Source organism: Ciona robusta, chromosome 6 (genome assembly GCF_009617815.1).
Source record: "Ciona robusta chromosome 6, ASM961781v2".
In the NCBI taxonomy this organism is placed as follows: Eukaryota; Metazoa; Chordata; class Ascidiacea; order Phlebobranchia; family Cionidae; genus Ciona; species Ciona robusta.
The window spans coordinates 4,730,152-4,756,193 of NC_143240.1; the positions used below are offsets into that span (position 1 = coordinate 4,730,152).

Below are 26,042 nucleotides of genomic sequence, written 5' to 3' on the forward strand. Positions count from 1 at the left end.
AAATTGTGGTTCGTTTGGGCATTTTTTGATTGTAGCGTATAGGTTCGGTGCTTTAGGGCGTGTATGTTTGGCCAATATGTTCGCACGCAGTGACTTTCTGGCGTAATGTGTTGAAATATATGTTACATGTTCACTTTCCAATATGGTAATCGTAGTAACCGGTTTTGTTAGCGCTTGTATAGTTATGTGTTACGGGGTAACTTGGCATATTTACCGTTCCTACGATTATGTGGTAATTTGAGCGCGTTATAACTGACGCAAAGTTATAAATGTATTAAAATTCGTTAAAATAACTTAATACTAGAATATATTATTGTAAAATGTATTTAAATTCGTTTTTAATTTTTTAAATCGGTAAATTTCGCAACATTTTGCCAAATTTCAAATTCAAGTTCTTCGAAATCCTTAGTCTCAAAGCAGCCCCGCGCCCCTGCTCGTAGGTTTGTAAACCCCAATTACGAAACAGCGTGCAGTCACCTCTGATGTTTATCTTGGTAAGTATGTTGCAATTCATCGTATGTGGATGGGAACGTGTGTTATGGCTGTTTCAGCGCTTGGAAGGCAAGATAGGTAGGCGGTGCCGGTGTTGTAGCAGGTTTAATGCAGTTTTTCGTCGTTGTTATGAAATTTTAGTTTGACGTTGTTTCGTATTATTGTAAATGATGTGACCACGCCTTAGGTTACGTGTTGCGGTATTTCGTCCCTTTAAACGTCTTGTAGTAAGGTGTTATGAGATATCAGGTTATTGTATAATGTTACATACGTATGTATCTTTTATATGTATTACGCTAATGTTTGTATAACGTAAATACGAAAATTGGGTGTGTTGATAGGTCCTGTAGGTTTATATACTCTTTTAAACAAATATAGTTGATATATACCAAGGTGATCCTAGAATACAGATATTCTAGCGGCCATTTTCGATACCTTCTACTGGTACCACTAACCTAAAATTTGGACACTGTACTAACTAGACCCCAGCGGTACCGATTCTAAAATGAAAAATTTAAAATTCGAAAAAATATTAATTATGAATATTAATATTCGTCATAAAAACATATTTATAGAATTTTCTCCCGATCCAGCTTCGAATATGTTATAGCGCTAAGTGATACCTAAAATATGAAACATTATTTTCTTTAAAAAAGTGCGGGGATAGATGTTAAATATAAAAAAGTATGATCATAACTTGAATCATATAAATATTATATTTTCGATTTTTTTTGCGAAAATATAACTTACGCATACATCTATGTAGGTCACTAGCATGTTATCCCCATCGAAAAAAAAATTAATTTCAACTTTTTTTTATAACTGAATATTAATATTCGTCATAAAAATATATTTATAGAATTTTCTCCCGATCCAGCTTCGAATATGTTACAGCGCTACGTAATACCTAAAAAATGAAACATCATTTTCTTCAAAAAAGTGCGGGGAAGGGTTCAGAATACAAACAAGTATGAGGGTCATAACCCGAATCATACAAGTATTAAATTTTTAAATATTTCGGCGAAAATATAACTTACGCATACATCTATGTAGGTCACTCACATGTTATTCCCATCGAAAAAAAAAAAGATGTATGCGTAAGTTATATTTTCGCCGAAATATTTTAAAATTTAATACTTGTATGATTCGGGTTATGACCCTCATACTTGTTTGTATTCTGAACCCTTCCCCGCACTTTTTTGAAGAAAATGATGTTTCATTTTTTAGGTATTACGTAGCGCTATAACATATTCGAAGCTGGATCGGGAGAAAATTCTATAAATATATTTTTATGACGAATATTAATATTCAGTTATAAAAAAAAGTTGAAATTAATTTTTTTTTCGATGGGGATAACATGTGAGTGACCTACATAGATGTATGCGTAAGTTATATTTTCGCCGAAATATTTTAAAATTTAATACTTGTATGATTCGGGTTATGACCCTCATACTTGTTTGTATTCTGAACCCTTCCCCGCACTTTTTTAAAGAAAGTGATGTTTCATTTTTTAGGTATTACGTAGCGCTATAACATATTCGAAGCTGGATCGGGAGAAAATTCTATAAATATATTTTTATGACGAATATTAATATTCAGTTATAAAAAAAAGTTGAAATTATTTTTTTTTTCGATGGGGATAACATGCTAGTGACCTACATAGATGTATGCGTAAGTTATATTTTCGCAAAAAAAATCGAAAATATAATATTTATATGATTCAAGTTATGATCATACTTTTTTATATTTAACATCTATCCCCGCACTTTTTTAAAGAAAATAATGTTTCATATTTTAGGTATCACTTAGCGCTATAACATATTCGAAGCTGGATCGGGAGAAAATTCTATAAATATGTTTTTATGACGAATATTAATATTCATAATTAATATTTTTTCGAATTTTAAAGTTTTTATTTTAGAATCGGTACCGCTGGGGTCTAGTTAGTACAGTGTCCAAATTTTAGGTTAGTGGTACCAGTAGAAGGTATCGAAAAAGGCCGCTAGAATATCTGTATTCTAGGATAACCTTGGTTTGATATATTACGTATTTTTCATGATATAAATATAATGTGGGGTGTAATGTGGTCAATATTTAATGATATATTAGTTCAATTAAATTTTCCAAGACTCCATTCATAATGCATGGGTTGCATATGGTGTACCATTATTAAAGGTGGCTTACATCTGCCATATGGTGCATGGTTTACATATATATAGTTTGTAATCTTGATATTTCCTTCAGATTCCAACCCTGACCTTACTGTCAGTTGTGTAAATTTGTATTTTTTAAATTGTTGTTATTTTTGAAATATTATAAATATGCCTGTCCCCCCACAATATACCGACCTTGGAAAATCCGCAAAAGATTTGTTCGAAAAGGGATTTGGTAAGTTAAAGATACAACAATATGTATAATGTGTTTGATATAAATAACTTTTATATTGTTAACATAAATTACACTTTAGTTTAAATGTTATTACTTTAATAACAGCAACTTCAATTAAACACAAGTTAATTAGTGATATTTATAAATAACCAACACTTTTTTACAGGTTACGGATTCGCGAAAGTTGATTTGAAGACGAAGACAAGCACAGGAGTGGTGGGTTCATTGGGTGGTTGTTTGGGTGTAATATGGGGTGTGGCTGAGTGGCATGATCCCCATGTTTAAAACAGGGGTGACGTTAAACCAACCAGGTGTACATAATGTTCAATATCTATACATCAACATGCCTAATGTTGTCACACCAACTTTTAAAACAGGGTGACTATGTTTTAGCACCAGAGTCTCAATGAAGTTTCCCATGTTTGACAACAAGAAGTGTATTAACTATGTCACCCCAGCTTTTGCTAATATAACACGACTAATTTGATTCTTACAATTATATTAATTTAAAATCCTTTACAGGAATTCACAACAAAAGGTGCTTCATGCAACGAATCGGGAAACATCAATGGTTCCCTTGAAACAAAATATAAACAACCCAAACATGGTTTAACATTTACCGAGAAATGGACGACCGATAACAACTTATCCACTGAAGTTGCAATTGAAGACCAAATCGCCACTGGAATGAAGTTGACTTTGTGCACCTCGTTCGCTCCCAATACTGGGTAGGTTAAATAATTGTGTTTGTGCAATAGCTGCTTAAAAACACACATTATTCCCAGAGTTCCAAAACAAATATTTACAGGCAAATATTAAAAGTAGTGATACCTTTTTCTGCGTCCCAACTTGGTATTTGTGCTTGTCAATGTGTAATATGATGTATCAGTGTATCTTTCATATTATTGCTCCATGGGTACAATGAACATATGTAATCAAACACAATGACATTTATTTTACCATTGATTGTAAGTTGTAATCATCCAAAGTAACCAAGCATTGATTCCCAAAGAGTCGAAACATATTATTGATCCCAGTCTAACTGTTGCCCTGTTACATGTGCACCAACTAATATACCGGCACAGTAGCAAAGTGGTTACCAACTAACCCTTCGCCCAGTGGGTACGGGTTCAAGGCTCCACGCTGCTATCATTGTGCATATGTGTCCTAATACACCCTGATGTCTCACTGCATAGGGGAGGATCACAAACAATTTCTCCCACATTATTTTAACCATATATTGTTTATAATCCGCAGTAAGAAATCCGGTGCATTGAAGACCGCATACAAACGAGATTACATCAACTGTAACCTTGATACCGACTTTAACTTTGCCGGACCAACCTTACAAGGGGCTTGTGTGTTCGGGTGGGTGGCGTGCATATCCCTATTTACATTGTTACATATATGCATTTAATTACAATTTATGTTTATTAGTTAATTAATATCTTAGTTCGGCATAAATTAAAACAATTAATTTTTTATAAAATTTTTCAGTATTTTTTCAACCACAAATTCAACAATTACAACTTTTTCTCACTGTACATTAAGACTCAATCATGTTTTGTTTCTATTTAATTTATTCATTTAACGGCAACAACGCGGGTTTTCTTGAAACCAACATAACAGTTCCTAGAATTCTACCGTGAATACTAGCATACTGGTTACACAGTATTATGACATCAGTACTATGACATCATATTAACCATTATTACATCACAGATACGAGGGTTGGTTGGCTGGTTACCAATTTGCATTCGATACAAACAAGTCCGCGCTCACCAAGAATAATGTGGCTGTTGGTTATAATGGAGCGGACTTCCAGCTTCTCACCACAATGTAAGTTATGAAGGGGGGGTAACTAAGTGGTGACTCTGGAATAATTCATAGGTCAATGACATGCTGCAAGGCCTCGTCTGTGTAAAATACAAGCTTTGTGTGTGTTGTAGGGACTTGGTTAAATAACATTCAAACGTATAATAGAAAAGTATGTGCTTTGTAACTCTTAAGGGGTTGATTTATAGCAAGCACCAATTTGCAATATAAATTATCTACTCTAGTCTATCTCCATTATGTTTTAGTTCCCATTATAAGTTACAACCAGTGTTCATGCTTTTATTACAAGTTTTACTGCATTGGTTGTTACTTTTTATTGACAAGCAAAGCAAACAATGTTCAGACTTGTAAACTTCTGTATGAAGTGATAAAATCCACCAATAAAAAACCATGAACGAGCGCTTATGTACCAACTGCTCCGCTTTACAGGAACGACGCCTCTGAGTTTGGAGGATCCATCTACCAGAGCGTCAACAAGAACCTTGCTACTGGTATCCAACTATCCTGGAGTGCTGGGCAGAATAACACCAAGTTTGGCGTTGCTACTAAATACAACATCGACGCTGATGCCGCGCTTAATGTAAGGCTGTTGTATACAAGTTGTTGGGGTAATGGGCCTGGTTAAAATGCGTGGGTGTTTGGTAATGGGTCAACTACAGTCTAAATCCCAGAACCCATGACATGCCTCACTGTAGGATCTCACCCATAAAGAATAAAACGTGCATGTACAATGTTGGGGTAATAGGCCAACTCTGGCTTAAAACCCAGTCTCCTTTAAAAGGACGTTTAATTAGTTTAATTACATGTACCTTATTCAATCTAATTTAATTAAATAAATTCTATTCAGGCAAAAGTAAACAACGTTGGTCAAGTAGGATTTGGATATTCACACCAACTTAGAAAAGGTGGGGAACTAATGTACATTATATACTACAATATTACACTTGTAACAATATGCATAAATAAAACATTAACAATAACACCACCATGTAGCTTAAAGTGATTAATAGTTCCGTGCAGTCACCCATGCACATGCTAGTTGCAACCATGTTTTTAATAAAAATATAGTAAACTAACATGTGTTGTATAAGTTTGTATACGTTTATATATATATATATAATTGTCAGACAGGTTTTGTTTTCTATAAATGTTTAGTTAACTCCCTTCTTCCTCCAGGTGTGAAGCTGACCCTATCAAGTTTGGTTGATGCAAAGAATTTGAACGGTGGCGGCCACAAGCTTGGTCTTGGCGTCGAATTTGAAGTTTAAACAGCAAATCATAGAAATAGTATATTGTGTGATGTCATAATGTCAATAAGCTTCACGCACCAATGAACACGATGGTTCAAATTACAAAACTTTGTTGTCGAACGTTGTAAATGTGTTTCGTCGCTTGAAATAAATTCAATATCTCTATTTTGTGCGTAGCTTGCTGTAGAGATTCCTTTTATAAGGAAGAGTATGACTGATATATGATTAAAATGGTATTTCTATTATATGGGAGTTTCAACTTTGTTAGGGGTCCATAGAAATATAAAATAGTATTTTTATAAGATTTCTATTACAATAGTGAAAATAGAAATATGTTTCTAGTTGTTAAAGGATGCGGATTATCATTTAGGCAGGTTGTTTAAAAAAGTTGTTTTGATTTATTCTATGACAGAAAGTTTGTTTGTAGTTGTGAAAAAAGTAGTTTTGTTTATGATTTTGTAAAATCGGGGACGAAATATTTTTAGAATTGTTTTTTGCGTGGAACCAACGAAGCGTGTCAATGACGTCACAAGGGTATGTCGCTGTCGCCATTCCACAAAGAAACGACGATCGTGAAAAGTTTTAGAAAGAATTGATTCAGTTAATGCTTATTTGCTGGTAGATTGATTAAGAAAATACCGAGTTTTGTTATTACATATATTAACACTCGAATGAAGGTAAAATATTTTGATTTATTCAACTTTTATTTGCGTTAAATATGAATTACTTTAGTTGTTTGTTTGCAGCAGAATTCGTTCATATTTTGCAAGGTTTGGATAAAATACTCGCTTGCAGTCACTATGTTTAACAATTAACGACTAATAAGCTCTAATTATTTGTTATTTTAGTTATAAATTTATTTTATTACTTTATTTTCGATGTATGCATATTATAGTTGTTTACTGTATATGAATACGCATGTTAATTTAAATAAAGGTTTTCCAGCCTCATCACGTGTTGCTTCGTTAATATAATAATTTAAAGATATCGGTAATAGCATAGTTGTTTTATTACTATATGTTTTATATTATTTATGTGTTTTTTTTTAAATTGAAGCATTTATAAATTAAGTTACTTTTCTAAATTAAGTCTTTAAAAGAAATAAAAAATTAACCAACTTTTTAATTAACAAAGTCAACTTATTTGTTTAAAATAAAATATTAATGAAGTTAAAGTTGAATTAATGATGATATTTATTTATAGCCAAGTATTTTGAATGGTGCTTGTGGTGTTAAGACACTTGTTGTTAATTATGTGTTTGTTCTTTTAATTATTTTATTTTAAACCAATTATTTTTTAAAAACTTAATTGCAGGCTAAAAAGCAACGTTGATAAATTTAAATTAGCCAATTTATTTGCGGGTGAAAACAAATTGGCTATGTTTATTTATATTGTCAATTCATATATTAGTTATATATTTGTATATTAATTATAGAAGTAGACAAATTTTTTACTATGCCTGGTGCAGTAAATTTTCCGGATAACTTTCAATGTAAATTCTGCGTTTGTATGTTTTGTATAAGTTGTTTAATATATGGCCCATACCAAGCACAGTTGCAACTAACATACAATGTAAGGACCATCTTATATAAAGTTTCCCCTGCTAGAAATGCCGAAAGAAGAAAACACGAAGCATCGGAATGGGAGAAGGAACACTCTTATAATGAGTCAGGAGGAAGCGAAGTCAGGGAAGCCGTCGCATTGGGACAAGCTGGAGATAACTGGTAGGATGGACTGTGTATTATATTGTGGTCACATGTGTATATTATATATTTATGTGGAACCAGGGGGTGACATTAAGGGTCTACTTAATACAGTTACATTTATGATTGTCAAACATTGCTCTGGTTGTTCCAAAACTTTCCGTTTGTTTGTACAAACACCTAACAGCCGGGTAAAATCTGTTTAAACCTAAAACTTGGGGTGCTAACACATCATTGTATCACCTTGTTCCAAAAGTTGGGTGACATTTCAAACCCCCACCCCTTCCCTAACATTAACCCTTCCACCCTTAACACAACCCCTTTATTCACCAGGAACCCTTAACACAACCCCCTTATTCACCAGGAACCCTTAACACAACCCCCTTATTCACCAGGAACCCTTAACACAACCCCTTTATTCACCAGGAACCCTTAACACAACCCCCTTATTCACCAGGAACCCTTAACACAACCCCCTTATTCACCAGGAACCCTTAACACAACCCCTTTATTCACCAGGAACCCTTAACACAACCCCTTTATTCACCAGGAACCCTTAACACAACCCCCTTATTCACCAGGAACCCTTAACACAACCCCCTTATTCACCAGGAACCCTTAACACAACCCCTTTATTCACCAGGAACCCTTAACACAACCCCCTTATTCACCAGGAACCCTTAACACAACCCCCTATTCACCAGGCACCCCTAACACAACCCCCTATTCACCAGGAACCCTTAACACAACCCCCTATTCACCAGGAACCCTTAACACAACCCCCTTATTCACCAGGAACCCTTAACACAACCCCCTTATTCACTAGGAACCATCCGCAACCTTTCACCAGCCATCTGGCAACTCCGTCATCTTACAGCGTTGTTCCTGAACGACAACCAACTGTCGCGAATTCCGCCCGATATTTGTAAGCTTGAGAATCTCATCGTGTTGGACTTGTCGTGCAACAAACTGCGAAGCTTGCCGGCCGAGATTGGTGACCTTATCAAACTAAGGTGGGTGTTCATGTTGTATTGTGATGTTTTCCTTCATTCATTGGGATATAATGTGTACATGGTCTGGTGTGTAGGTGGTGGGGTAATGGCCTAAATCCCTGGGTGTTGGGTTAATGGGACAACTCTGGTCTAAATCCCTGGTCAAGGACCTCATCTATATATGATATAATATTGGTATGATTGATTGATTGATTGGTTGTGATGTCATACATACGTGTTATGACGACTGTTCTAAGAGCATGTTCATACATTTGGTCATAAATATAAGTAGCCCGGGTGTTACGGTAATCGGCCAACTCTGGCTGTATCCCATATGTAATAGAATGTTAAAGTTATATATTGTGATGTCATAGTTATATATTGTGATGTCATAGCTTTATATTTATTAGACAAACAACTTAGTTGTGACATCATAGATATGTATTTACCCGTGCTCCATAATTGTTTACATGATAAATATTTGACCTTTTCATTTTATTATATAAATATACAACACATATATAGAACATGAATACAAAACATATGTGACTTTGAACTTGTATAAATTACCAGCTTTATGACTCTTGTGTGCTGGAGAATGAAAACTTATATTCCCTCAAATAACAAATAAATTGACGTATCGTTAGCTTGATCGCCACACCTGCCACAAACACCTGGTGATTCTTATTAAAATGCACAGAGAAATAATAATTAGCTTCGTGAATTTAAATATTTTTACATTCATAATGTTGATGCAATATCCACACATTAATATAATATATACTCAAATTATTTGAAACCACACCATGCATGGTTACAACCACACGGTTATGAAACTTCTCACGTTTTGCTAAATTCCCATCACGTTGATTATGACGCGACAGACCAAGCTGTTTGAAATCATTGTGATGTCATAATGCATGTCTTGAACCAAAAACCCATTGTTACATAACAATATCTATTGTTTGCTTTTATAATTGTTTATTATAGTTTCATAATCATTGGTGCTGCATTATATGGTGCAGGTTATGCAAGCCAACTTGAATATTTTGCAAGGGTTGCAGCAACCTCTGGGTTTCAATTGTGAAATATTCTTAAAATAACAAACTATCTCACAAAGTCACAGTTAACGTTAAACATTTTATATCTTTGCGTTATATGTAACCCCTGAAATTTTATCAAATCGTCGTTACTATAGTTGTTGATTTGTGATGTCATAATTATAGCTCGTTAGTCTCGTTAGTCTCGTTAGTTTAGCAATCATAGAAATCTTATATAAATTAATATTTGTTATTACGTAACAATCAATATTTGTTACGACAATCAATGTTTTATATTATTTCTATTTTCTTAAAGATGGTTAATTATGACATCACACTTAATTAATTGTTTGTAAGACAAAAGATAATTGAATTATTTAATTATTGATTGTTGAATATGATGTCATAATGTTTCCACATTGTGTGTTATGACATCATATTTGACATTATGCTTTGAATTTATTTCAAAGATAGAAGCACCGAAAAGTGCTTTGGGGGCATAGCTGGCAACATTAGGTCGAGCAAAAAGAAGCTGGCAACACTGTAAGAGTGCACATATATATAGAAACACACTCGTACTTAAACAGCCTAAACCACCTGAAACGGACATCCTTATATTGACATCGTTGTTCTTCGTCTGTAAAATAAACTTTATTTAAATAACTGGGGATATCAGGTTCCATCTCCTTATAAGGTGGTGTTGGCCCTCCATTAATGGGGAGGGACACACCCCCACCACGCCCATGTTTGTTAACTATGTGTGTTGATGACATCATAATAGGCATTCTATGGTATAATGGATCATTGTTAAGTAATTTCTGTTTTAGAAGGAACCTTCTTGTTGTTGTTGTTGTTTAGAATTACCAACAAACCACCAGCCATGATGACATGTAGATTGCAATCAACATTTTTCATAGATTCACAAATTTTATTAAGAATTACGAAACTTGACAACAATAACCAAATGCGAACAGTTTAAGTTCAGTTTAAAATATTATTGCCAAATCTTTGCGCCCTAGTGTTTCAAGTTTGTTGCTTTGTGTTTCCAGTCTTAACAAACCAATATAATATGTGTTGTGATTGCTTCATAGTTTGGGTATTTCAATTGTAGAGTTCCGTTATATGTTCGACATAATTTGAACTTTTGTTTGAAATATTATTAACACCAAAGTTTCAAAACTTACTTATGTTATTCGCGTTTCTAACTATGCTGAAAGTTGTTTGTGACATCATAGTGTTTACTATTATGACATCATAGAGTTGTTTACTTGATACTTTGGTGCGTACGTGCTGTGTTTGTTGTCGGGCTAAGTATGAGTTACTTTGGCTGTTGGTTCATTATGTTGTGAATATTAAACAAGTTGTTTGTTCTCGATAATGTCTGAAACAAATTATTAGTAATGTTTAATAAAAAAATTGAAACAAAAATTGTAAATAAATAGAAATTAGTTAATACACCTCCCTATTTAATATAAAATTCTGATAACTTTGCAACAGAATTGTTTTTAAAACTCAGAAATTATTGTTTAAAACAAATTGTTGAACAATATTTGCGAGTAAATAGAATAATCATCTCTTTAATGCATTATCGTTAAAATTTATTTATACATAAGTTTCCCCAGCCAACATAAGTCAACATTGGCTGTATACCGGTGGTTCTAAACCGCCGGTTCGCGTCAATTTTCCTGCCGGTCCGCCAAATATGTTACAACTTTATATCTCAATTGCAAAATGTTAAAGTCTTGTCCCTTAATTAAAAAATAAAACATCATATTTTAAGCTTTTTAAAAACTTCGCCAGTTCCATAATTTGCAGCACGGTGTCGTAACATAGGTTCATGGTTTGGACATAATTACATTTTGGGTTTCTAAAGCTCCACTGGTCCGCAAAATTCATTTCGAAATTTTACCGGTCCGCAAGCTAGAAAGGTTGAGAGACGTTGGTTTAAACTTACATAACAATGATGTTGAAACCGAGCATGAAATATAGCCCAGGGTTATTATTGTGGTTGGTTTACAGGTGGCTTGTTTAAGCTAATGCTATGAAACCTTTATACTACACTGTAGATGTGCTTGTTGGTGTATATGATGTTTATGTGGTTGCTGATATATAAGATGTTTATGTGGTTGCTGCCAGGTGTATCTGAAAGAGATCTTCCGGGAATAAGTTCACAAACAAACAAATAATTACCGAAAATATGTTTCATACGCCCGTCAGCAACAACATATATATATGATTATATAACATGATAAATATTATAATGACATCACACATTACATTGTGACATCACAGGGAACTGATGTTAAACCACAACAGCTTGCGAGTTCTTCCGTACGAAATCGGGAAATTATTCCAACTACAAATGTTGGGGTTAGTGGGTAACCCCCTACAACAGGACATCGCTAACCTTTATAAGAACGGGGTGGCGAGGTTGTTGACCTATCTGCTGGACAATCTCGCTGGTGAGTGTTGGGTTGGGGAGTTGTACCCTGGGTGTTGGGAGTAATGGGCCAACACTGCTAAAGTTGCCTCACTAAAGACCTCACCCTTGAGTATATGCAACAATGCTACTTGATCTACTACCGGCCTATTTGTTAGTGGTGTTTTGTTCGCATAATCCAAATGATTCTCTTGTTTGTTTTTAATCAAACTTCACGCTAAATAACCCCCCCCCACAGTAACGAGCCAGGAACCCCCTGAGCGAGATTGGATCCACACAGCCAACCCCGATCGTTGCCAACCGATGGCCATCTTCTCTGTGATGTCATACAATGTATTGTGTGATAAATATGCCACCAGACAGGTGAGTTTGTGATGTCATAATCAACATATAATACTTATTGTTACATACCTTGGGTGACCTTGTTCATACAGTTACCCATGTCACCCAGGGACCCCTAATATACCTGGGGGTTTTAATACTTATGATGTCGCCCCTTTAAACATGGGGGTAACATGCCCTTTGTCCTCCCCCCTATTTACGCCTATATGTTCCAGTTGTATGGATGATATTATATGATGTTTACATTACAGTTGTATGGTTATTGTCCACCATGGGCGCTTAGTTGGGAATACAGGAGGAAGATCATCTTACGCGAGATCACGTACTACAGCGCTGATATTCTTGCACTGCAGGTGATGTGTTGTGTAGTGTTGAGCACCTGGGTATCGGTGTGTGTTGTATGTGTGCTTGGACACTTAACCCTAACGATTACTCGTTGTACAGCAAGCAAAACATCGGTCTTTTAAGTTCCTTTTAAACTTATCATATACCTCGTGGCAACAGTGTAGTATACATATTATGTTTGTTTTATAAGAACTCTAAGTGTTTGTCATATTTATACAAACCCTAGTTACCCCACCATACATAACATAACCCCATACACAGGAAGTAGAAACCTGCGAATATCACAACTTCTTCCTCCCCGAGTTAAAACTACAAGGTTACGACGGGATTTTCAACCCCAAGTCTCGTGCCAAACACATGGCGGATGAAGATAAACAGCACGTGGATGGTTGCGCCATCTTCTGGAGGACGCAGAAGTAAGTTGGTGGTCACTAGGTGGGGTGGGCGAGTAGGGAGGAAGTTCTACAGAAAAAAGAAAAAAAAAGTTGTTTCTTTTACCTGAACTGTTGTTATATTTCATATAAATTGTTAGTCTGTTTAGTAAGGTTGTGGCAGAAGTGGAAACATTGTTTCAATAAATTCATCTTTTTATAGCATTGGCACTAGGTTGCAACTAGTGCTGACACGCAATATTGTTTCTCCATGTAAACCCCAACCACCCGCAGGTTATCGTTGGTAAAGGAACATCTGGTGGAGTTCAACCAGGTGGCCATGCAGAACAACGAGGGTTCGGAAGATATGTTGAACCGAGTGATGACCAAGGATAATATCGGGATAGCTGCGTTGTTGGAAACTAACGATGGGTTGTATGATAATTCAGGTGGGTTGTATATATTGTGTTGGATGTGTGTGTAGTGTGTGTACCATCCAATATTGCCCTTGTCATCTACCTTCGGGGAAGCAACAAGCTTTAACATTAGGTGAGGTTCATGCGGCACCCTGGGTGTTGGGGTAATGGGCCATTGAACACAAAAATATATATGATGTCTATGAGTATAGATATGGTGGATAACTACGGTACCCAACAACCACCGAAATATACTTTTGAAAAAAAAGATCTAGCCCCCATATCATGGTAAACCATCACAACATAATATATAAAATTTATTTAAATATTCCTTCTTCTTGGTAGGCTTCCGTGGTTCGTCCGAGTCACCCAAGCAACATATACTTGCTGTTAACGCTCATATGCATTGGGATCCAGAGTTCAGGTGAGGTGTATATTTATATGCGGGTCAAAGTATTTTAGATGCATTACACACTTGACGATAAAATCCCCGTCGCAGGATTGTCGGTTTGAATTTTCTTAACATTGAGTTTAAGGTTGGACTGTCGTCAGCTTAAACCACATTTTGGGGGTAGAGATAATGTTTATGACGAAATAATAATGGTTTCTTGTCAAATAATATTTCTAGTGGCATGTTATAAGTTATCTAACCCCCCATCATCCCCCAGCGACGTCAAACTGATACAAACAGTGATGTTATGCCACGAGGTGAAACGGATTTGTGACGAAGCCAACCAGAGTTTCCGGCCGGGAGGTCGAACGACTCAATCGTCCGACTGCCATAAGATGCCACTCGTGTTGTGTGGGGACTTTAACTCATTACCTGACTCTGGTGAGTCATCGTGTGGTTGATGTGGTGTGTGGAAACCATCCATGTGGTGGCAGTAGTGAGCCACCACTGTAACTGTGTGTTTGTTGAATAAGGTGTGAAACCAGTTAAACTTAAATTTAAATTTTGTCAGCTCCTTTTAAGATATTTTTGCAAAACATTAAGAATATGATAAAATATATTGGCAAGTTAAAGTATGGTTAATATAAATATATATAATGTTATAATTATTAAACCAAACCCTATACACCAACATAAATATATTATAACATACATATTACAAACAGGCGTTGTTGAATTTCTCCGTAACGGCAAAGTCTCATCCACACATTGCGACTTCAAAGAAATCAAATACAGCAAGTGTCTCAGTACGTTTGGACTCGGACTACGATCAAACGGGACAATGCAGGTACTTGTGATGTCATAATTGAACCATTGTTGGTTTGTCATGTGCAGGGTTCGGGTTCTCGCCTTTAGTTTCAAGGCCCGTCGCCATTGTAATGGATATTTTAAATTGTCTGCCAAACCTAAAACAATCACCTACAAAGTGTATGAAACAACACTCATGTTATAACACCACACAAATATAAACACTCAACAACACTAACCCCCCCTCCTTCAGGACCCGAAATCAGTGACTCACCCGTTCCGTTTAAACTCATGTTACGACGACACCAACTTCCACCTGCTACAATATTCAAACAACACATATGAGTTCAAGGTATTTAATATTATGTTTACAATGTTCACAACTTTATCGCGTTTCATCTTTTAGTTGAAACATTCCTATCTGTGTTATTAATATCAACTAGATTTATTTATAATCCACACATTTAACTTCTCCCTTTCATCACTTTTGTTGTAAAAGCTGTCGATTAAACATGGTTTGACCCAACTAACCCCATATAATATACACAAGCATGTGTTTACCCATATATGAATATATAGTACACACTTGCATACATACAACATATTTCCACAGGGAATCATCGATTACATTTTCTACTCGCGCACGCAGATGAAATGTCTCGGTGTATTGGGAGGTATCGACCCTGAATGGTTTAAACAAAACAACATCGTTGGTTGTCCTCACCCCCACGTACCATCCGATCATATTCCCGTCATCACCGAGTTCCAACTCTTCCCCCCCGGCCACCAGAAGTCGAACAACCCCCCTAACAACAACTACAATCACCCCCAACCATACTCGCAGTTGTTCACCCACCCCACACCCCCCCAACCCCCACAGCAACCCCGCTACCCCCCAAACAACGGGGGTAATCGACCGGGGTCAGCCAACTCGATCACCCACAGCCCCATCAACCTACCTAACGGGGGCGGGGGTCAAATGGGGGGCATGGGGTTGGGGTTAATCGGGATGAACGGACGAAGGTAGTTTCCCCTGGGACTTTCCCCTGGGTGAAAAGGGACTTACCCACTAAGGGACTTTCCAACTTTTTGATTATTATTTTGCCGTATTATTGACTGAGACTTCCCCTTTGAGAATCATTATCACTATTGTGACATCACAAATCGTGAAACTTCCATTCCATTGTTACGCGACAGTTCCCCCTATGACATCATAAACACAATTTGGTTTTAAATTTTATTACTCGAGCACTTCCAGCCAATTCAAATGATAATGAAGTAACTTGCACTTTCGTGTTTTATCCCGGCATCAAAATAACATGATTCAAGTTGTATCATTTTTTACGTCACTCGGAGAGATTGCATCTAACAGGATTTTTACAAAATTTAGAAATTTCACAAAATTTTCATTTTTAACATCGTTGTTAGTTGCAATCCAGCCGAGTTACGCTGGAATTTTTTACACCGTTTTTACGTCCACATAGAAACAACATTTCACTGGAAATTCTGAATTTTTTGTTTTTTTATCGTTTGTTAAATGCTACCCAGTGCAATGACCTGAGCGAAAATTATAGTTCACTTATTACGGGACTTCCCCCTCCTCCCCGGGTATTTCCCGGTGTGCCAAAACCCGATTTTAAAACTTTTTTTTAACAATTTTACGAAAAGTTAAATTTTAACGCCAGAATTGGATTTTGTTTGTGACATCATAATGTTCACTGTGATTGTTACGTCGTCGTGGCAACCACTAAGGTGCTCCATATACTTTGTTGTGGCAAGGTGTCGTCCAAAGTGCCTTGTATACACAGTTATGCCTCAACATTGGTCCCAACTTTGCTGCTTCTTCTCGAACTATGATTTTTGCTCTGGTTTGTACTGGATTGTGATGTCATGATGACGTCATAATGGTGTGTGTTTGATGACGTCGTTGTTTTGTGGTGACGTCACTTTGTTTGATGTGTCATCGTTACGTCATAATAATGATGATGCATTTTACCATTTTTAGCACCTCCCCAAATAAAATGTCTTGCTGCACATAACTACCGCTGGGTGGCGTAATTGTGGTTATGACGTCATAATAGCGAGTGTGAGTTGATTATGTCAAGGTAGCGATCAGGTGTAGTTGTCTATTATACAGTTCTTGCAGTGGTCGGTATTGTAAGTGTGAAAAAGATCTTCCTTACCAGAGTTAAACGTCGGTTCTCGCAAACAAATACGTCGGAAGGTCTCGTTCATATTTACAATACGTATACGTTATTATAGTAGGGTGGGGGAAGATGGGACACCTTTAGCACAAATCCAAATATTCTAATCACGTTTTAAACAATTAACAACAATCTGTGGAAGTCGTGAGGATATATGGTTTTATAATTCTTTGAATGTTCTTTGTTTACTACCAAATGGGACGAGAAAATGAATGAAAAGGTGTCCCATATTCCCCCACCCTATTGTACATTAGTGGTAAAAAACCTAAAATCCTATGTTTTGGAAAAAAGACCTCACCTATTGTTACAGCGAGTTATTATACTTTCATCCATTCTTCACGTCATTCATACGTCATTTAGTTACGCTGCATGCATCATCCTTACTCGTATCCATTTTATGCTTATCGTCATGGTTACCCAGTCACGTGGGCAGTTCTTTGTTATGAACCACGTTGTGTTATCAGTAATGTCTGGATATTAGGAAACCGTATTTGACAGTATTGCGTTATAGCCACGTACTAGCCATAAGCTGAAGCAATTAAGTAGTTTTTATGTGCAGTATTAGTGATGTACTAATTAAGTTTACCTCTTTATATAAAAGTGATTATTGTGATGCTATTTACAGTGATTTAAGTTAAAGTACATTGCTTGTTTGGACATTGTGTAATCATTATTGTGGATTTCATTCCGCCTGATCGCCTAACAAGTTGGTACGTGTACTATTATTCATTGGTTACCTCAAACGTGTTAATTAAGCCTAATTTGGTGCTAATGTTGTTTTCCTATGTGAACTGTTTATATACCGTACTACCTTATTAGTTTCACCTCTTCTGTTAAGTGATATTCATTCATTTCATTCATTTAACAGAGAACCGTCGCTTTGCAATTCGTGTGTTTATTGGGAGAACCGGAAGAAGGCATTGTGAGGCGTCGCGTTCGCTTAAGTGCGGAAGTCCTAGTGACCTAGTGTAGGGTCGGTGCATATCAGGCTGCGTGGTTTGCACATAGCAAATCCCGACTGCTACATGAAAGTTCTCAACTTTGTTGCTGTTGAGAAGAAAATTCTCAAATTGGGTTCTTCGTGCGCCAAGACCCATTTGTAGTTGAGAAGAAAGTTCACAACCGTGAGTGCTTCGTGCGCCAAGCCTCATTTGGTTGTTAAGAAGAAAGAAGATAGTTTTTCAACTTTGAGTGCTTCGTGCGCCAAGCCTCAATTTGTTGTTGAAAAACTAGAGTGGACATGATGATTACAAAAACAATGTTAGATGATATGGTGTTCGACTTGTACGATCTGTATAAAGAAGCAGATGCGTTGATGTCAGAGTCGAAAAATGTGATGAAGTTAAAGAAGAACGTTAAGCATGTACAAACAATTTATGAAGAGTACAAACACATACATTGCGAGTATGTGAATAAGCTCAATAAGCGTAAAGAAAAAAGGAAAGCAGCGCAAGAAAGAGATCGAGTCGATGTCGACCTAGATGGATTCATGAATCGTGTGGATACATGGATTCGGGGCGTCGAAAGAAGAGACAAAAGAAATGTCAAATCTAATGTTTCTGATGAAGCAGTAGATGGGCTATCTTGTGCATCAAGTGGATGTTCTCAAGGTAGCGCAGTAGGTCGGGTAAGAAGAGAGATGGCATTGCTGAAGAAGAAGCAGATGATAGAGCTGCAGAAAGCTGAAGCAGAGGAGTTGGCTCTGAAGCGAAAGATGGAACTATTGAAGATTGAACATGAGATACAGGCAGCTGATGTTAAAGATAGATGGGAAACAAGGTCCGCAATTGGTATCGTGCCGCGGCAAAGGCCAGAAGACCTGACAGAAGTTTCGCCGGTTTATAAACCAGAGACGAACACCCTGTATTACTCAGACAGAAGGTATGAAGTTCCAGATAGGAGTTACCTGGATCCGTTGACGTCAACGGAGCGGAAGTTGAAGAAGGAGGAATTACCTGCTCAAACAGCAAAACAGAAGAGTAGCTATGAACCAGGAGGAGAGACATTTTATGGTGAAAGACAACAGGTCAGTGATCTCGCGCATGTAGCTACGATGTTAAAGGATTATATGGATCTGCCTAAACCGGAACTGAGACGTTTTTCTGGTGATCCAGTAGATTACATGAGGTTTCAAAAAGTCTTCGAGGAGCACATCGCAAGTCGTGTGAACAGCGATGCTGCAAGATTAAACTATTTGATACAATACTGTACCGGAGAAGCACAGCGCAGTATTTCATTTTGTTCTGTGATGGAATCAACAGCGGGATATCGGAAAGCCCGACAGATTCTACACGAGAGGTATGGTCGTTCGTTCGTGATCGTTCGGTCGTATGTGGAGAAGTTAACTCAAGGTCCATTCTTGAGAGATGGAGACGTCGAGGGGCTACAGAGGACAGCTCAAGACATGGAAGAGTGTCTAATTACGTTGTCGCATATGGGTTATTTGTCGGAGATAAATAACTTCGAGCATTTGGTAAGCATAGTCAAGCGTTTACCTCCACAGATACAAAACAAGTGGAGTCGAATCGCCGGTGATCGTGAACTGAGGGAGAGCAACCCCAGTTTCAACATCTGGTGGAGTTGGTTAAGTTTGAAGCAACGATGGAGAGTACGATGTTCTGTCGAACGTTGGGTACGAAGAAACAAGGGTGGCAAAGGAGCAACGTGAAGCCGCCGCAGAGAGATTCTAGAGTGTCAACACATGTGTCGTCGGTATCTGCAGTGGAAAGGCCGATGCAACCGCCGAGATACGGTAACGTTAATCAATATACATGTCTGTTGTGTGAAGGACAGCATAGAATTAACAACTGCAAACTGTTTGCGAACAAGTCAGTTGATGAGCGACTAAATATTGTACGGAAAGAAGGTCTTTGTTTTTCTTGCCTACAGAAAAGTTGCCGAGGAAGATGCAACATGGCAAGACCGTGCAACGTGTCGAATTGTACGAAACGTCATCACACACTACTACACATTTATCAGAAGGAGAGGAGACCTACTACAGGGTTTCAACCAAATCAAAGAGAGGAGTTCAAGCCGCAGCAGAAGGAGAGGCCGGTAGTAACTTCAACGTCATTTGCAGCGAAGACAGAAGTTGATAAGAAGTTTGTCAGTTAGAGCTCTGGATGGAAGAGAAGCCATAAGCCTACAAGAAGTCATTGTTATCGATGATCTACCAGTTACCCCGAACAAGTGCGAGAGGGATTGGCATCATCTACGGGAAATTAAGTTCGTTAAGCCAGCGGTGGAAGAAGTTCTGCTACTAATCGGAGCAAATGTACCAGAAGTGTTCGTGGATGAACAATGGATACATGGGGAGGACGGAGAGCCAAGTGCAGTCAGGTCAGTTCTTGGTTGGTCGTTGTTTGGAAATGCTTCTACTCACCCTGACAAGGAGAGGATGTGGCATATTAGCGTGAATCGTGTGTCTCTGTGTAAAGATGCTTTACATGAGCAAGTGAAGAAGATGTGGGAGACAGAGTTTAAGAATTCAGGTCTCGACTCTGGTGTTGGTTTATCAAAAGAAGACAAATACGCATTGAAGATGCTGGATGAGTCAGCGAAGTTCAAAGATGGTCATTATCAATTAAGTTTACCATGGTGTGTGGGATCGCCAAGTTTACCTAATAATCGTCAACAGGCAGTGCAAAGGTTGAGTTACTTGCAACGTCGATTGAGGAACGACAGCAATCTGAGAGAGAAGTATTCACAGACGATGAACGGGTATGTGAAGAGTGGTTATGCTCAGCAAATTACAGAGGAAGAAGATGACGCGAAAGGATCGTGGTATCTACCTCATCATCCAGTTCTGCATCCGCAGAAGCCAGGGAAAGTCAGAGTGGTGTTCGATTGTGCAGCAAAGTATAGAGGTACGTCGTTGAATGATCAATTGCTGCAGGGACCGGATCTAATGAACAGCTTAGTTGGTGTTCTGTTACGTTTTCGTCAGGAACCAGTCGCGTTGGTTGCTGATGTGGAAGCCATGTTTCATCAAGTTAAGGTGAAGTCGGAAGACACGGATTACTTGAGATTCATTTGGTGGCCTGGAGGGGATATGTCTAAGGAGCCAGTGGATCACAAAATGTTGGTGCATCTATTTGGAGCAACCTCATCTCCATGTTGTGCTAATTACTGTTTAAGAAGAACAGCAGATGACAATGCTGTAGACTTCGACGAAGAAACTGTATCTACAGTTCATCGCAATTTTTATGTGGACGATTGTTTAAAGTCCATGCCAACAGTCAGTCAAGCAAAGAGGTTGGTCAATCAACTACGAGAGTTACTGAAGCGTGGAGGATTTACGCTGAAGAAGTGGTTGAGCAACAAAGAAGAAGTTTTGGATTCTGTTCCGGAGGAACATACTGTGAAGAAGTTCTCAGAAACAAGTCATTTGGAACGTGTACTTGGAGTCAGTTGGGATCACACTACGGATGTGTTTCAGTTCGATGTATCAGTGAAGAAGAAGCCGATTACAAGAAGAGGAATTCTGTCGGTTGTGAGTTCACTGTTTGATCCACTTGGATTTGTGGCGCCAGTGGTTTTGTATGCTCGTATGATATTGCAGGAACTATGTAAGCAGAAGCTCGGCTGGGACGAAGAAATTCCAGAGGATTTGGCAACGAGGTGGCAACAGTGGATCACAGAGTTACCTGGACTTGCCTCTCTTCGGATCGAAAGATGTTTGAAGCTGAATTATTGTTCGAAAATTGTTGGATATGATCTACATCATTTTTCTGATGCCTCATCAAAAGGCTATGGGACTGTTTCCTATGTGAGGATCACGGATAAAGAAGGAAAGGTTTGGTGTCGACTCTTGTATGCAAAGGCAAGGCTCGCTCCATTGAAGTCTGTTTCTATACCAAGGTTAGAATTAACAGCAGCGACACTAGCTGTGAAGATGGATCAAGTGCTCAAAAAGGAGTTGGATTTTGAAGTCCGGAAGTCAGTTTTCTGGACGGACTCTACAGCAGTGTTACGAAGTATTAATAACTCAACAAAACGTTTTCCAGTTTTTGTTGCAAACAGGTTAGCGAAGATTGAAGAAGGATCAAGTACATCTCAATGGAAGTATGTACCTACTACACTCAATCCTGCTGATGATGCGTCACGGGGATTGAGAGTGTCAGCGATCATCAGGAGTGAGAGATGGATTGTTGGACCACAGTTTTTATCCCAGGAAGAGGAGAGCTGGCCAAAACCGGAGTGGAATTCCAGTGATCTACCTGAGGATTTTGTATGCAAAGAAGCAAAGATTGCAGCTGTTCAAGTCAAGAAGACAGGACAGGATTTTTGGAGCAATTTCTTTCTTCGGTATTCGTCATGGAAGAGACTGAAGAAAGCTGTAGCGTGGCTGCGGAGATTCCAGATGTTCGTGCGAGACAGGAACAAAGTGGCTACTACACCGCTCAGTGTTACAGAGATGGAAGAAGCAGAAAAAGCCATAATCAAACATGTACAATTATCAGAGTTTGAAGATATCATCGCGGATGAGTCGCAGAGAAAGGATTCAAAAGGAAGTCTGAGAAAGTTGAATCCAGTTTTGATTGATGGTGTTCTACGTGTTGGGGGTCGTCTGCATCGATCTTCAGTGAGTTATAATTTAAAGCATCCAGTGATATTGCCGAACAAGCATCATGTGACAGATTTGATAATCAAGGATCATCACGGCACAGTTCAGCATTCTGGCATGAGTTTTACCTGGACGTCTCTACGACAGAAGTATTGGATCATAAGAGGAGGAGGTGCAGTGAGACGAGTGTTGGGACAATGTATTTTCTGTCGTCGTCGTAATTCAAAGGTTGGACAACAAATGATGGCGAATCTACCAATTGAGAGAATTTCAGCAAATGAACCAGTGTTTTCTTATGTTGGTGTGGATTATTTCGGTCCACTGATGGTTAAGCAAGGACGAAGCGAAGTCAAGAGATACGGGTGCATCTTTACCTGTTTAGCAGTGCGTGCTGTTCATATCGAAATAGCACATTCTCTTTCTACAGATTCATTTATCGACGCTCTAAGAAGATTTATTGGTCGACGAGGAAAGCCAAAGAAGATTTTCAGCGACAATGGTACAAATTTCGTGGGTGCCAATCGAGTACTGAAAGAATCATTGAAGCAGCTGGATCAATCTCAAATCAATGAGTATTTGAGACAGAAGGACATCGAGTGGTCATTCAATCCACCTACAGCGAGTCATTTTGGAGGAGTTTGGGAGCGAATGATTCGATCAGTGAGAAGAATACTCAGCTCATTCATGTTGGGTCAAACAACTACAGACGAAACACTTTCAACTGTAATGGTCGAGATAGAAGCAATTCTCAATTCGAGGCCATTAACACCGATTACAATGGATCCAGAGGGTGAGGAGCCATTGACACCAAATCACTTGCTATTGACAAGGCATTGTGATATAGCACCACCTGGTGTTTTCGACAAAAAGGACAACTACATTAAACGTCATTGGCGTCAAGTGCAATACTTGGCTGACCAGTTTTGGACACGTTGGGTTAAAGAATATCTGCCGACATTGCAGATACGTCAAAAATGGACAAATACGAAACGAAATTTCGAGAACGATGATATTGTTCTACTAGTGGACAATTTGCTACCGAGGGGAAGATGGTCGATGGGTCGAGTGATCGAGACGTTCCCAGATAAGAGTGGTCTGGTTCGAAGTGCGATGGTGAAAACCAGTCATGGGACATTTAAACGGCCGATTGCCAAACTATGTTTGATTCAAGAGGCGGTACGAGAGGTCGGAGATGATGAACATTGATCTTTCTGTATAAACCTCGCTGTTTGTTGTTGTTAGATGTGCGTTCGCACATCGTGGGGGGAATGTTACAGCGAGTTATTATACTTTCATCCATTCTTCACGTCATTCATACGTCATTTAGTTACGCTGCATGCATCATCCTTACTCGTATCCATTTTATGCTTATCGTCATGGTTACCCAGTCACGTGGGCAGTTCTTTGTTATGAACCACGTTGTGTTATCAGTAATGTCTGGATATTAGGAAACCGTATTTGACAGTATTGCGTTATAGCCACGTACTAGCCATAAGCTGAAGCAATTAAGTAGTTTTTATGTGCAGTATTAGTGATGTACTAATTAAGTTTACCTCTTTATATAAAAGTGATTATTGTGATGCTATTTACAGTGATTTAAGTTAAAGTACATTGCTTGTTTGGACATTGTGTAATCATTATTGTGGATTTCATTCCGCCTGATCGCCTAACAAGTTGGTACGTGTACTATTATTCATTGGTTACCTCAAACGTGTTAATTAAGCCTAATTTGGTGCTAATGTTGTTTTCCTATGTGAACTGTTTATATACCGTACTACCTTATTAGTTTCACCTCTTCTGTTAAGTGATATTCATTCATTTCATTCATTTAACAGAGAACCGTCGCTTTGCAATTCGTGTGTTTATTGGGAGAACCGGAAGAAGGCATTGTGAGGCGTCGCGTTCGCTTAAGTGCGGAAGTCCTAGTGACCTAGTGTAGGGTCGGTGCATATCAGGCTGCGTGGTTTGCACATAGCAAATCCCGACTGCTACACCTATATAGAACAGTATATTAGCATAAACTCAGATATTTCTGCAAGCATTGCCAGAGTAGGCGGGCAAAGCGAGCGGCACACGTCGTGTGTGACGTCATAATTGCTGATTATTACGTAATAGTGTGCATTTCAGGTAGTCACGTGACTTACACCTCGCACCAGCTGATAACGTTGATTACCCCACGTGATGCGATGCTTGTCGCTTATTGGCTCGCTTAAAACGCCTTCTTCACACCACGTTTGCAGTTTAGATGAAGTTGGTTCCACACCAGGTTACAAGTTAGAAGTTTCAACAAGTCGTACGGCAAGGCTTGAGTTAAGTATTTGATTACTTGCATTGCTATTATATTACTAACCATTATATGCACCACTACTAACTATATATAGTAACTATATTTATATCATATATTATACTAACATAGTAATGTGCCTTGTGTTTAACTATTATTAACTTTACCTTTTATTGTAGATACACGTACCAGCGATCTCTTTATTACGTCACTCGCATTATTACGTCACTTCGCCTTCGCTTAAAAGTTAGACATATACTTATTATCATTATACGTCATAGAATTATTGCGTCACTCGCGACGTTGCAGTTGCTGTTATAGTTACGTCACAATACCGATTCGTTACGTCATTATTATTTGTTCGTGATATACGCTTAATTGTAGCTGTTTATGACGTCATACTTTCTGCTTGTCACGTCACAATGCGGTTTGTTATACGCGTGCGTTTCGTAATTTTTTTCATGGGGCCCCATGCGCGTTTTGTGTCGACGCAAGGCACATTACTTGTATATTCTAATTATATTTGCGCTATGAGCGCGAAGCAAGAAGATCAAAGAATTGGTAAAGTATAAATCACAATTGGCATTATTACGTACATAAGCTCTTTTCTAGAAACATCGATGGTGTGACGTCACAGAAGCAGTGATGACGTAACAGAAGAGCCTGCTTCGTAAGTTCATTTTTACGTCATAATATCAATTGTTTCCATATTTCATATTTATAGAACATGGTATGTGACGTCACAGAGGAATCGACATCGCTGAAGAATTCATCGTTGTGCAGAAGGTGATTATGACGTAACAAGCATGTATTGTCTAATAATATTTCTGATTGTTACAGACAAGACAAAAAAAGACGAGAAAAAAAGCGCAAGGTAATTTACCTCAAAATAAATTTAATTTTACTGTAGTGTGCGTGTCTTATGTAAAGTAACGAACGTATGAAGTGATTAAGTTAATCTAGATACCCCCTGTCATGTCTGTTGCCCAACCACACGAAGATCATATTAATTTAAATAACGTTTGTTTTACAGACGAAGAACAAAGACGAAGACGCCAATATAAGGATGCCGGTTTGAGGTGTTTGTAGGCTTAAGCGTGTATAGGCCTATATATGTGTGTATAGGCCTATATATGTGTGTATAGGCCTACTATAGGTGTGTATAGGCCGATTAT

General features: G+C 38.0%; 4 protein-coding genes across 6 annotated transcripts; all 4 read left to right on the top strand.

Annotated features, from left to right (window-relative positions):
- The first annotated feature begins 2,703 nt into the window (after positions 1-2,703).
- LOC149735199 (non-selective voltage-gated ion channel VDAC2-like) lies at positions 2,704-6,131 on the top strand. The gene is made up of 8 exons (XM_089879414.1): positions 2,704-2,880; positions 3,047-3,096; positions 3,403-3,608; positions 4,138-4,248; positions 4,603-4,719; positions 5,146-5,296; positions 5,564-5,621; positions 5,893-6,131. Exons 1-8 carry the CDS (start codon positions 2,814-2,816, stop codon positions 5,982-5,984), a joined length of 852 nt encoding a protein of 283 aa, XP_089735540.1. The 5' UTR covers positions 2,704-2,813; the 3' UTR covers positions 5,985-6,131.
- A 349-nt stretch (positions 6,132-6,480) lies between these two features.
- Positions 6,481-16,852, top strand: LOC149735200 (CCR4-NOT transcription complex subunit 6-like). Of its 2 annotated transcripts, none has more exons than XM_089879381.1 (13): positions 6,481-6,643; positions 7,574-7,690; positions 8,496-8,682; positions 11,994-12,163; positions 12,380-12,504; positions 12,735-12,836; positions 13,090-13,244; positions 13,494-13,648; positions 13,961-14,039; positions 14,284-14,447; positions 14,732-14,853; positions 15,067-15,165; positions 15,427-16,852. In XM_089879381.1, the coding sequence occupies exons 2-13, from the start codon at positions 7,576-7,578 to the stop codon at positions 15,838-15,840; spliced, it is 1,887 nt and encodes a 628-aa protein (XP_089735507.1). In that variant the 5' UTR covers positions 6,481-6,643; positions 7,574-7,575; the 3' UTR covers positions 15,841-16,852. The 2 variants fall into 2 exon arrangements, with proteins under 2 accessions (XP_089735507.1, XP_089735506.1); XM_089879380.1 differs by having other exon boundaries at positions 6,486-6,643; positions 7,561-7,690.
- Positions 16,853-17,297: 445 nt separating this feature from the next.
- LOC149735201 (uncharacterized) lies at positions 17,298-19,736 on the top strand. Its single transcript, XM_089879398.1, has 2 exons — positions 17,298-17,727; positions 17,886-19,736. The coding sequence occupies exon 2, from the start codon at positions 18,258-18,260 to the stop codon at positions 19,683-19,685; it is 1,428 nt and encodes a 475-aa protein (XP_089735524.1). The 5' UTR covers positions 17,298-17,727; positions 17,886-18,257; the 3' UTR covers positions 19,686-19,736.
- A 374-nt stretch (positions 19,737-20,110) lies between these two features.
- On the top strand, positions 20,111-25,482 carry LOC149735202 (uncharacterized). 2 transcript variants are annotated; one of them, XM_089879365.1, is made up of 2 exons: positions 20,111-24,260; positions 24,419-25,482. In XM_089879365.1, the coding sequence occupies exon 1, from the start codon at positions 20,415-20,417 to the stop codon at positions 23,787-23,789; it is 3,375 nt and encodes a 1,124-aa protein (XP_089735491.1). In that variant the 5' UTR covers positions 20,111-20,414; the 3' UTR covers positions 23,790-24,260; positions 24,419-25,482. The 2 variants fall into 2 exon arrangements, with proteins under 2 accessions (XP_089735491.1, XP_089735492.1); XM_089879366.1 differs by having other exon boundaries at positions 20,111-20,356; positions 20,655-24,494.
- Positions 25,483-26,042: the final 560 nt, after the last annotated feature.

Excerpts from the sequence above, each read along its gene's own strand:
- LOC149735199 (XM_089879414.1), top strand. The coding sequence starts at position 2,814 with ATGCCTGTCCCCCCACAATATACCGACCTTGGAAAATCCGCAAAAGAT. Across the intron at positions 3,097-3,402 it reads CGAAGACAAGCACAGGAGTG|GAATTCACAACAAAAGGTGC; the intron begins GTGGGTTCATTG and ends AATCCTTTACAG. Across the intron at positions 3,609-4,137 it reads TCGTTCGCTCCCAATACTGG|TAAGAAATCCGGTGCATTGA; the intron begins GTAGGTTAAATA and ends TATAATCCGCAG.
- LOC149735200 (XM_089879380.1), top strand. Across the intron at positions 8,683-11,993 it reads GGTGACCTTATCAAACTAAG|GGAACTGATGTTAAACCACA; the intron begins GTGGGTGTTCAT and ends GTGACATCACAG. Across the intron at positions 13,245-13,493 it reads ATCTTCTGGAGGACGCAGAA|GTTATCGTTGGTAAAGGAAC; the intron begins GTAAGTTGGTGG and ends AACCACCCGCAG.
- LOC149735201 (XM_089879398.1), top strand. The coding sequence starts at position 18,258 with ATGATGATTACAAAAACAATGTTAGATGATATGGTGTTCGACTTGTAC.
- LOC149735202 (XM_089879365.1), top strand. The coding sequence starts at position 20,415 with ATGTGGCATATTAGCGTGAATCGTGTGTCTCTGTGTAAAGATGCTTTA.